At 29.9% G+C, this 13,139-nt stretch overlaps 1 protein-coding gene across 1 annotated transcript; it reads left to right on the forward strand.

The window, feature by feature from the left end:
• Positions 1-115: 115 nt before the first annotated feature.
• Positions 116-12,159, forward strand: LOC143198304 (uncharacterized). The gene is made up of 13 exons (XM_076407436.1): positions 116-532; positions 3,312-3,481; positions 4,087-4,228; positions 4,284-4,574; positions 5,128-5,212; positions 5,267-5,460; positions 7,960-8,135; positions 8,193-8,394; positions 10,187-10,356; positions 10,411-10,552; positions 10,607-10,897; positions 10,956-11,040; positions 11,872-12,159. The coding sequence occupies exons 1-13, from the start codon at positions 167-169 to the stop codon at positions 12,069-12,071; spliced, it is 2,514 nt and encodes an 837-aa protein (XP_076263551.1). The 5' UTR covers positions 116-166; the 3' UTR covers positions 12,072-12,159.
• The last annotated feature ends 980 nt before the right edge of the window (positions 12,160-13,139 follow it).

Below are 13,139 nucleotides of genomic sequence, written 5' to 3' on the forward strand. Positions count from 1 at the left end.
CGTGCAGTTCAATTAATTACGAAATATGCAGACGCCTTAAAAAATATCACAATTTATGATCACTGATAAAGTGTATCATAAATCATGTGCCTGAAACCTTTTATATAAACGTTTAGCTAGAATTTTATTCCATTTTTCATTCATTTCAAGTGTTTTTGTATTCAGAATGACTCCCATTCTGTTCTTATTTATTCTGGTGATCTCTGCATCAGAAAAGATAGATTATAGAAACTATAAATTGTACAAAATCACTCCTAAGGATGAGAACAGTGTTTACATGTTGAGAGAGATGGAACTTGGTTCTAGTGATCGGACACCCTACGATTTCTGGAATGGAGTGGTAGATGTTGATCGTCCCGTCAACATATTGGTATCGCCAGTATACCAAGATGAGTTTGAATTTTGTCTAAAATTCATGAATATTGACAAAGAAGTTGTTGTTAATGATATACAGGAAATATTCGATGATGAACAGCCGTTAAGTGATGAACCGAATCCTGTTAACTGGACCCTCTATAACACACTTGATGAGGTGAGATATATAAGAATACGAAATATGAAAATTACTATATTCATACTAATATTTTATAGCACTAAATATGTTTCTGCTTTATGAACAATATATGTTTTAACTAAGTCGTTCACGCGTTGTTGTTTTATCCATAGCCGAATTTTCCTGAAAAGTTCTAAACTACTACCTTCTGGACGATTGAAGTGTCAACTATCATGTAACTTGCAAGATACCACTTACCAAGTCACTATTCGATATACATTAATTTTCCATATTTTAATTTACTTCATATTACTTTTCAGTTCAGCTTCAGCTATTTATTTTCAAATTTAGGTATATTGTGTGATTATGGTCAACTGTGAAATTCGATTCTTGAATAAAAATAAATAAATAGAAACGCTTGTTTCTACATAAGCTAACGCAATACGGAAATCTGTCTAGAAACCATGATTCCATAGTCTGAATCCTACTTGCATTTGCGGCTTGTTTCTTTGTGAACCCTTATCTTTCTTTGTGAAGCCTGAACCCTTATCTTTCTTTGTGAAGCCTTATTGTTATACTCTGACAACACCTGATGAACACCTACTGAACAACTGATAGGAAACTTATTCTCCAGCTTTTATTTCAATATCCTTCTTCAACATCGATCATTTCTCAATATATATTATTTCTTTATTCAATTTCAGACGAAATATATGTGGTAAATATTTCAGTCATTACCGATTAAACGATGTACTGATACTTGGGTTTTATAACCAGATAATTGTGTTAAAAAAACTCAAACATTACTTTAAAATCACATACTAATTCAATTACATGATGAAATATAAGTAGTATCATCAAATGTATAATTTTTATGTATACACGAGTATATTTGGTACTTCTATAACCATCACAATAATGCTATATCAAGATGAAGCAGTTATATGGCTAATCTTCCTAGATAAATTTATCTGTGTTTTGCTATCATTGTTCTATATACTTTGATTATCTAGGTTTATATTATCTATATGTATTTATCTGTATTATCTATATACAATATTTAAGAAATGGGGTATTTCCCCATATGGCATGTTTTCAGAAAATACATTGCAGAAACTTGTAACAGAAGACATTTGGACACATCTTGGCAAATTTTTTCTCCATAGATGTTCTCTTTTTAATTATTTATTTAATTTTTTTTATTTTTATTTTTAGTACCTTGTTTAATTTTGTTGTTTAGATTAATTTACAAAAGGTAGAAATAAAAGTATCTTAAAAATAATATATACTGATTATATCTGTAATAATTCCAGTAACCGCATATTCGAAGAAGCAGTGATATATTCTATTTATGCTTATCGATTATCTGTTTGTACAAATTTATCTCTATATGATTTTACAAAGACAGTAACGATCTTGTTTACCTGGGTAACAACAAATTTTAAAAACTAGATTATTTTTATAGCTATTTGAACGTAGTATACTCAATAAAAGATGGATTAGGTTTAAAAAAAATATTGAAACTGTGTAGATAGCGTGAGATATTGATTTTGAATATTTGAATTATAATTTTATATAAGAAAAGTTCAGCGTCCATATAATAATAATAATAATATATATATATATATATATATATATATATATATATATATATATATATATATATATATATATATATATATATATATATATATATATATATATATACTAGCGACCCGCCCCGGCTTCGCACGGGTGCAATGCTGAATTAAATACACTACAGAAAAAATATGAACGTTGTATATAAAAACATAGCGGCCCGCTCCGACTTTGCACGGGCATAAAATATATATGCCTATGTCACTCAATGAAAACATGATTAAAATCGATCCAGTATTTTTGGTTCATTCATTACTGCCCTTGGCCTGCAAGCATTAAATTTGGAGTAAAACAATTCCTCTTCCCCTATACTTACTATGAAGATTTCCTGCTATCTTTGGAATATCTAAATTCATACAATTTTTATTACATTACACATTTTTAAACGCAAATTTTAAATTTGTAATATCTCCGAAAATATTTGTTTAATTTACATGCTGTAAGGAACCATATTGATCTATATTAATTGCACACTGTATTTAAGGTACTTAATTCGATAAGGATTAATGCCGTATTGCTTAAAATAGCTTCGTAAATAAGCCATTTTCTCACGTAAAAAGTAAACAATAAAAATGGTTAATGTGGGTTATCCCTAAAAGATAAACATATACCATCGCGGATTTTTTTGTAGACCTTTTTATGGTGTACAATACTGTAGTACATTAATTTGATCTAACTCGTAGGGTTAGGCAGCGTTTTTGCTAATTGCTAAATAAGCCTAAAAAAAAAGGTTAATTTACAACATCACGTTAGAAACCTCTAAAATTAGCAATGTTGCCTTAGTATATTATGCATGTATTATACATATAGACCTTCCTCTTGAATCGCTCTATCTATTGAAAAAAACCGCATCAAAATCCGTTGCGTAGTTTTAAAGATTTAAGCGCACATAGGGATATAGGGACAGAAAAGGCGACTTTGTTTTATACTATGTAGTGATATATATATATATATATATATATATATATATATATATATATATATATATATGTACATGTATACATAACTATATAAATTCAAAAAGTCAACTGAATCTTCTAGAATATATAAATTATTCAATATTGCCGGGTACATATAACCTGAGAATGTTTTAGTTATCAGTTTAATTTTCATTAGTTACTAATAATGTTTATTGAAATGTTAGATAACAACATTAAAAGTTTAAGCTTATGTGTTTTAGATCAATAATTGGCTCGGTAGTCTGCAGGAAGAGTTTAGTGATACTGTAACGTTGCTGCAACCAGGAAAAACACATGAAGGGCGTGATATTGTTGGTGTTAAGGTCGACTTCAGTCCAAATACTAAGAAATCGGCAATATTTGTTGAGTCTAATATCCATGCTAGAGAATGGTAATCAAAAAAAATTATGAATTTTGACTGAACATTAATATCCTCCTGTACATTATCAACGTTTTTATTTCGTAGATTAATTTTCTTTTGATCGTTTTGGACAGCTTTCACTGGCTGATATTTAGTTTCCTGTTTAGCTAATTTTTAGTCTGCTTACTGTGGTCACACTTTCCGTTTTGCCTTTAAAGCAGTAGTTCGCATGTGAAATAACAATAATTGACAGGTTTTGGCTTGAGTTGTAAGATGAAACCCAATTTATTTTTATCTCATACTTATCTGATTGAAAGGATTTAGAATTGCAAGTTGAGTTACTCTCAAAGCTTTAGTGTCCTGCTCTTCAGTTTTTGTGTTGTTTTATTCACCATGTCAACATACTTGTATTGAAATGATACATCTTGAGATATTTCTATCGATTTTAATGAATGAATTTATGCTAGAATCTTTATAAGAAAAACAATAATCAATATGAGATTTTCTACTGTAAAATACGTTGTTTATCTGTTAGCAATATGTGACCTAATAATTAAGATCATAACTCCAATAATAAAGTCTTCTGGCTGTTCGTAGATAGTGTAAATTAAAGATTTTTAATAATGTCTTTTTAGGATTACGTCAGCAGTATCTACTTATATTTTGGATGAGCTGCTTCGATCCACTGATGACCGAGTTGTTTGGGCAGCTAAAACCTTTACATGGTATTTTTTTCCTATTATGAATCCTGATGGATTTGTTTATTCCCACACAGATGTAAGCAACACTTCAGCTGTTGAGATGAACTTCTGAATAACATCTTCGTTCATAGGACAGAAAGTGGCGTAAAACTCGGACCCGTTATAATATATTTTGTTGGGGAGCCGATCCAAACCGCAACTGGGAATTTGAATGGATGTTAAAAGGAGCTTCGTCCAATCCTTGTTCGGATATATACGCCGGTCCAAACCCATTATCTGAACCAAGTGTTCGAGTCATGAGGGACTTTATAAATACCATCGGTAAAGACTTAATAGCTTATTTTAGTTTTCATTCGTACGGGCAGTTGTTGATGCTACCTTATGGTCATACACCCGAACATTTGGAGAATTATGATGAAATGGTCAGTATATAAAAATTAGTCATATAATTAACTTTCTATTAAGTTCTTTATAACAAGCATTCTTGATCTTCTTCTGATTTTCACATTCCTCTGTATAAAATAGCTGTCCTCCATTTAGTATTATCGAGTTATTCAGTGTACACAGACGCTCAAAACATTATTATTGTTGTATTATTTGAAGAAATCTGCTACTCAAGCCCATCAAACCCTTTTATATGTAGTAATACTGCTAAAAAACATCAATAATAGTGAATACCAGTTCAGTCGTCCTCTTGCACGACAATGCTTGGCCACACGTTACAAGATTTGTGAAGGATACACTGTTGTAGCTTGTTGTTCTACCGCACCCAACGTATTTACCAGAAATCGCGCCTTCTGATTAGTACTTGCTCAGCATTATCAAGATTGATATTGACTTGTTTGAAAAACTGGATTGAAAATGAATCTTTAAAAAATGTGCCTGCTACAAAATGTTAAATATTTTTAAATTATTAAATAAACTTGCCGAAAGATACTTGCATATAACCGTTATTTTATAAACGTTCATTTTTAGAGGGAAATAGGTGAAATTGCTATAGAAAATATGAGAAATATTTCGGGGAAAATTTATTCCATCGGCAACGTTGCGGAATTGTTAGGTTTGTGTTTAGAATATGTTTAGTAAGTTGAGATATGATATTATCTTTTCGTAGGTGAATCATCTGGAAGGAGTATGGACTGGGTAAAAGAGAAGTTTGAAACACCGATTGTATATAGTTGGGAAATGAGGGATACTGGAAATTATGGTTTTGCTTTGCCAGCAGATCAAATCATACCCACGGGTGAAGAAACGTTGGAGTCTATTCTAACTATTCTGGAAGAATATTCTTCGCGACATTCTTATTTTTAACTACTGTTATTTGTTATATATATATATATATATATATATATATATATATATAAGTAAATATATAAGTATATATAGTATAGTATAGTATATAAAATATATTTTGAATAACTTAAGAAAAAAATATCTTTTTATAGAAAGAAAATAGTTTTAATTCTTTTATTGAATAAAACACTTGTATTAAAATGTTTTTTAAGGCATATAATTTTTATTTAATATTAAAATTAATTTCTAAAATGATCTTTTTAGTTTCAGTAATATAACTAATTGTCCTAGTATAAAGTACAAGTTGTGTCTAGAATTTTTTAATTGTAAGCATCTTTAGATAAGATACAATTTAATTGTTTTTATCAGGTTATTTAAAGGAGATATTGTGTTTGTTGAGAATTATACGCAATTACTTTAAATAGTTTACACAAATAAATATCGTACCTTATAAATTTAGTCTCAATACACATTGATTGATATATAGATTATAATGATTTACATATAAATATGAAGGTTGTTGAATGTAGTGTTGTTTATTGGTAATTTATTTTAATTTCATGGTTTATGTTTTACTTTCTTGCGCTACATTACATGAAATATTTTTCAGAATTGTTTTAGATTGGTGGTGCTATTCCACGACTAAAATCAAAATTAACTACAATTACAGAATTTCAGAGAATATTTTTAGACATAAGATTTATTGTTTACATAAAAAAATGTGTATTATTTCATGATGTTCAATTGTTCATCATATCAAGATAGTTTACAAAAATCTTAACATACTTTATCGAAAGTTAATTATACCGCTCATGACTGGGTACTGTCTGTATTAGCCCAACTAATAAAGAGCTTTAATCCTTCAAAACTTGACAAGAATACTAGAAGTATACTTTGCAAAACCTTTAGTAACTTTTAAAAATATATTAAAGCTTTGCCAAAATATGATTGTTTTAAGATTTTTGAATACATTTTGTGAAGCGTCGAATGATTTCGAGTTTTAAAAAGTATGTGTTTTTTTTAATCCATAAAAAAGATGGACAAACGATATTACAGCATAGAAAATAGCAAAAAACATTATAACAGAGAAAAATTGCCACGTACTACAAAAAAAAAAGATATTTTGGTTCCAATATATTAAATTTGTCCTATTTCCTGAGATAATATGATCGATCATATTGTGAGGGAATTTCAGATCACCAAACACGGTTATTTCTACGAACTGCATACCGAATATTTGTTCGATAAAAGAAATTATATATTTTTTTTATTTTAAAAATAGTAAAATTACCATCATCCTCTGATGATTGTTGGTTCTTTTACCATGCTTTATTTTACGAGGCAATGTGTATGTGATTAGGATAAAAATGTTATCTTAAAATGTTTTAAAACAAAGTGGTCTATGTATTTTTATAACAATAAAAATAAAATGTCAACGTAGACTTGAACTGATAGCCTTAACAGTTTATCACAGGGCACTTGAATCAAGGAGACGCATATTATGAATATACGCTTTTTAAAGGTCTTATCAAAATTTCGAGAATATATGAATTCCTTTCACTGATAGTACATTTCTGAAGATCATTTTTATTGATTAATTATTGAGACATAGCTTTGAGAATAAATCACATGGGGGTTTTATTGAATGCATTAATGCTGCATCCCTCAAGAATAATAATTACAAGTTAATAACAATGATTTTTCAATTGTCTCTGATATTCGTCAGGTTTCGATTTGTTATATATATTTTATCATAATTATCTAATGATTATATAATTAGTTTAACGTTATTATACGATAGAGATGCTTGTTAATAATAAGCAATATTTTAGCAACAATTTTAACAAATTTATCGAAACTATAAATATTTAAAAACCTTGAACGATGATGCCAGTGCCATCACTCAAGTGCTTATCAAAGCCTTTGAGTGAACATTTATCATAAATATATTATACCTTGATATAGAATAATTGTTGTAGTCTTATTTAAGTAAAATATTTCATTGAAATTTCGACCAACCACCATATTTACTAAATATGGATCCCGGTGACTTAAACAAAATAGGCTTTTTAAGGCAGATGTGATGTTAGGACGAATGAATCAATATATTTTTTGGAATATTATTAAAAATATTTATATCTTACATTAAAAGATACACATTTCAAAAGCGGTTAAATAAATTAGGATAAATTAATAAAAATTGGTTGTTTTTTGGTCATAATTTGATTTTACTTCATTACATAGCCATTATTTTATTCTCTTTATGTCAGTGAAGCACAATTTATTTCTGAAAAAAACACATTTTTAGTAAAAGTAAACATATTTTAACATTCTATTTAATAACTTAAATCTGAATACTATTTTTAAATATGTATGTTACCTCTTAAAGCTCAAGTGTTAGACATTACGTACGAGATATTAATCCAATATATCATTTTAATAAAATAATTGTTATAAAAATACATTTAATGGTATGTGAATGTCATTGTTAGTCGTAGTATCGTCTTAGCATAACCTAAGATGAAAGTCTTGCTAGCTTTGTTAATTTTGGGTGTGTTCCAAAGCTCCTTGGCTGAGAAAATCCGATATGATAATCACACATTGTACAGATTTGTGCCTAAAACGCAAGAACTTCTCGATACTTTGATTGAGATAGAAGCCTCTGCTTACCCGGGATACAATTTCTTCAGGTAACATACTGTTACATCATATTTGTGTGTTTTATTAATATTTCATCATCATTCTAGTCCTATTCGTGGACAAAATGTTTCAGTTAATTTACTAGTAGCTCCCGATCATTTAGACGAATTCAAGATACTTTTGAAACAGAACAATGTTCAGGGAGAATTAGTCGTTCCTGATATACAGAAACTGATAGACAATGAAGGCTTTAGGCCTGATAGTTTAGCTGGATCATTCGACTGGAGAGCTTATCATACTTTGGACGAAGTAAGTATTAACAAGGTACTTTAGAAGAATTCTCATAGAGGAACACACGCTGGATTGATAACTGCAAGTGTATTTCTCTATTCTTTTCGCAAATTAAACCGCAAAGACGTATTTAGTTTCAAAAGGTTTAGTCATGAACAAAACTAATTACAGCTATAAACTTGACATAAATAAGAATATATAATTAAGTTACAGATATAAAATAATAAGAAGTAATATAAAGTTAAACTGGCTATGAATATTATAAGACAGGCGAGAGTTATGTATTAAGATTTCTGATGAGAATCTATCGTACCGAATTTGATTACGAAGGCGTGAACTCTTAGTTGCTCTCTAAACGATGACTTTCTTTCGAAACACCTAATCATTTCATACGACTTTGACGATAATTTACTACTTCAATCTGTCTTGATGGTTGATTACGTTGTTAAAGGCATCTTGTTTTATCCCTGAAGTTCTTGCCTCGGGTTCTTGGTGGAGGCTGAGAAGACTCGCTAAAGAAATCCCTTTTTGCAGCTCGATTAGTTCAGGTTTTCAGGGAGAAAAACCCACTTCTAACTTTGACTTTCTCACTTCGAAGGAACACGTGCATTGAAAATTCTTGGAATGTTTAGATATTCAACGACACCGTGTCTTTTTAAGGTTATAGCTGCTAAAGCTAAGATTATAGCTGTAATAGAGAGTCTTCTATTAAGTCTAAACAATGACATGCTCCTTTTGGACTTAGTTGTATTTACTACAGGGGGAAATTAGAAAATGTAATTTTAATAAAATGTTTCATTTAAATACTAGTTAACATTTGTTTAAGACATTTTCAAAGTACATAAAAAAACAATAACTACTCTGACAACTAGTAACTTATTTTCTAATTTTACGTTATTATTGTCTTAAATATTATAAAATAAAAAACGATAAATTAAAAAATAATTTGTCCAAAATATACTTAAAAATAGAATATTTCAATTTACTGAAGCTAGTAATAACGTGGTAAAATTTTGATTAAAAAAACTCCTTTTTTTATATATTTTTTATACTTAATTGGACACTATCCATATTACGTATAGCAATGCAAAATGTATGTAACGATATTCCACATTTCGGTCCATAATAAACTGGTTTAAAAATCCTTTGAAAAATTATGTTTTGTGGTTTTAAGTCATAATGTAAATATTTGATAATCGAACGTCAAAATCCAGAACTGAAAATTTTTTAGACCTGAGACATATATCATTGCTTATATCCGACTCTATTAACTAAAACTACATATAGCTAATAAAACAGTCAATACACGTCATCAGAATTTATAACGTCAGCAATGTTGTCACTTCAAATTTGTTTATAATCTTTAATTATTATCACTAATGTTTTGAGGAAATTTGCAGATATTTGACAACATGGTCCAGCAGTACCAAACCAAGTGAAATTCTATAGATTTGTTCGGTTACATGATACAAAGCATTTGACAGTATTATATTTCTTTTTGGCAAGGAAAATGACAAGGAAAAATTTCCTCTGACTGTAAAGCTAATGTTATATTTTTACAATCTTAATAGGCACTATACTTAATATCATCCATGACCTGTATTGGCTGTTTTATTTGGCGAAATTTCTACAGTATACATCAGAGACCTCGTCCTGAAGACTCGCCTATTTGCGAATTCTGTCGGCTAGGTTTAGTCAATAAAAACAATATTTATACGTTACAGCTGTTGGTTAATATTTTCTAAATGATCATAAAAACATACTAAATTTAATTTTATGCACTAACGAATTCAACTATATCATCAAATAGATTAATGATTGGTTAAGAAGCTTATCTGATACATATCCTGACCATGTAACCATTGTGGACGGAGGACAGTCATATGAAGGACGGGATATTCTTGGAGTGAAAATTTCTTACAGTCCAAACAATCACAGACACACCGTCTTTATTGAAGCCAATATACATGCTCGTGAATGGTATGAGAGTGATCATAGCAAATTGAATGTTCGCTATATGAGTTAATTCTGCAGGATTACTTCTGCAGTTGCTACGTTCATCATTAACCAATTGTTGGGCAATGAGGATCCAGAAATTCGCCACCTGGCTGAGAATTATGATTGGTACATCTTCCCTGTGTTCAACCCGGACGGTTTCGCGTACAGCCACACCACTGTAGGTATCGAACCTTCGCTTATTCCGATAAACTTCAATGTTATCATGTGTTAGAATCGCTTGTGGCGAAAAACTCGACAACCGTACAGTATACTCTGCTATGGAGCCGATCCCAACCGTAATTGGCCTTATCAATGGATGCAAGGAGGCGCCAGTAATAACCCATGCTCTGACGTCTACGCTGGACCAAGTCCTCTATCCGAACCATCCACTCAATCGATGTTCTCGTTCATCAACTCGTTAGGTTTCCAAATTGAGGCATACCTTAGTTTACATTCTTTCAGTCAGATGCTTTTACTCCCTTATGGACATACCACAGACCATTTGGACAATTATGAAGAAATGGTTAAGTACGCAATATTTATCTAGTTACAATAAAAGCATCGTATTTTCCTATTTGTAGAAAATAATTGGAGAGCAAGCTATGTACGACCTGTCAAAACGATATGGTACACAGTACGTTGTAGGAAATATTCCTGAAATTCTATGTAAGAATTAACTTTAACGTTAGAGGAAAGTAACTAAACTTATAAAAGTAAAACATATTTGATAAACAACATTTTATTAACGTAATATTAATCCGTCATATATTTTTAGATAACACAGTAACATTTTTATATGTTTCTTGATAAACTGTATTATCAAAATTGAGCATTAACAAAACTGCCAAATAGATGCTAAATATGGGACTGTTACTGAAATATGGGCTTTAAATGTAAACTTAAATATCTTCTAAGAAAATTACATTCGTATAATGCTTATCTAGTAAGAAATCAAATAACTTTGGTAATTGTAAGAAATTAATTGTTTTAATTACAATAATCACTTCTCCGTGTGTCAAATTCTGGCCCTGAACAGTCATTATGTGCCCAAAACCGACACCTTAAGCATTTCACCCACAAGATTCCTCTTGTGTTTTCTGAAAAAAAGATGTTGGTGAAACATACATTTTGCATATACAGAGTCAGGGGCTTCTTTCCCTATTATGGCATCTAGTTCAATGTTTGAATCAAATTCCTCTCCACCTTCACTGTCATCACTTCATTATAGTTTTTTGTTTTCTTATTTTTAGACTTTCTTTGTTCGTTGTGTTTATTTTTCTCGTAGAATAGTTGAAAAAATGATCAACGTTTTCTTTAATAAACCTAAATGTTCTTGTAAAGGACATTCCTGTAGGGTTTCTAACTGACAGTTTATCTTTGAGTCATTTCAGAAATAGTCTTAATCATGTTTTAGCCCTATTAAAGACACTAGCCCACATTTAGTTACTTTCTCCTAATAGTAAACTAACGCCTCAAGTAATAATTAACTATCTTTAGATATATCTACTGGAGGTAGCATGGATTGGGTTAAACATGAATATGAAGTTCCAATTGCCTTCGTTTACGAGCTAAGAGATACTGGTGAGTACGGTTTCTTGCTTCCCGCTGAGCAGATCATACCAACTGGCCTGGAAACCATGGATTCCATTGTATCCATATTTAAATCATACGAGATATTGCATCCGAGAGGCAACTAACTGCAAGCTATAAATTATTCTGTAAATAAAATAAAAATTGGTAAAATGTAGATACACATATACGTAATATTAAAATTTCTCAGAGTAACACGAAAAGACCATTATTTATAGTCCTTGCTGATAGCATTTTATGTTTCTAAAAGTAACTGAAGAAAATCGATATATTCTGGTGTTAAAACATTTTTTTTAAAACATTTTTTTAACATACAATTATTAATTTTTGAAGTCACACATTTATATCTAATATTATTATTATGATATTACAAAGCAGTGTTTATTATTTGCAGAAAGTGGAAACTACTAAAAACTAAAGATAACTTGTCGACAACTGTTCTACATATTCAGATTGCAATCAGATACTCAAAATTCTTCACAGAAAAAATAAAGATTTAACTTTATAGGCAATTTTGAAGAAAAATTATGGCGTCGAATATCTAGATGTCACTATCTTGAACTTATTACTCTTTTTTTAATAGCTATGCTATGCCGCGAAGGTATTTGATTGGGTAGTTTCATTTATATAGTGAGTTCTGGTTGCAGAAATAAAGAACGATGCTTTTAGCACCTTTACACCTTTACAGGTTGTTTTTTAAATGAACCTGTTAAAATGATTTTAAAATGTTTTACCTAATTACCAACAGATGGGCAATGGTTGTAAACATTGTCACCAGAGTATAAGCTAAAAGGTGTTCAAATGAAACAAAAATATAAAAATATGAATGTAAATATGACTACACTACAAGATTTGTATCGCAAAGTCAATCAAGATTTCAGTGGTGTCAAATTGCATTGTATTTTCAAAATATGCGTATTAAATTACCATTATATTTTGAAAGGGACAATTTATTTAAATTAATATATTTTGGCCAGGTATCCAAATCAATATGTTGTGGCATGATACTTAACCAAAACAGTTTGGATTTTTGTTTCGGAACAAGAGTTGATGATGAATGTTAAAAAGGATATGCAAAAAGAGGCTTAGTGAAACGTTTATTTATAATCTGTTATTATCACAACATATTTGAACTAAGCAATCAAATTTTTGGAATAGCTATTACAGAATAGAAT

The sequence above is a fragment of the Rhynchophorus ferrugineus genome, unplaced genomic scaffold (assembly GCF_030347505.1).
Source record: "Rhynchophorus ferrugineus isolate W39M unplaced genomic scaffold, kcgeb_rfMv2 rfM6, whole genome shotgun sequence".
In the NCBI taxonomy this organism is placed as follows: domain Eukaryota; kingdom Metazoa; phylum Arthropoda; class Insecta; order Coleoptera; family Curculionidae; genus Rhynchophorus; species Rhynchophorus ferrugineus.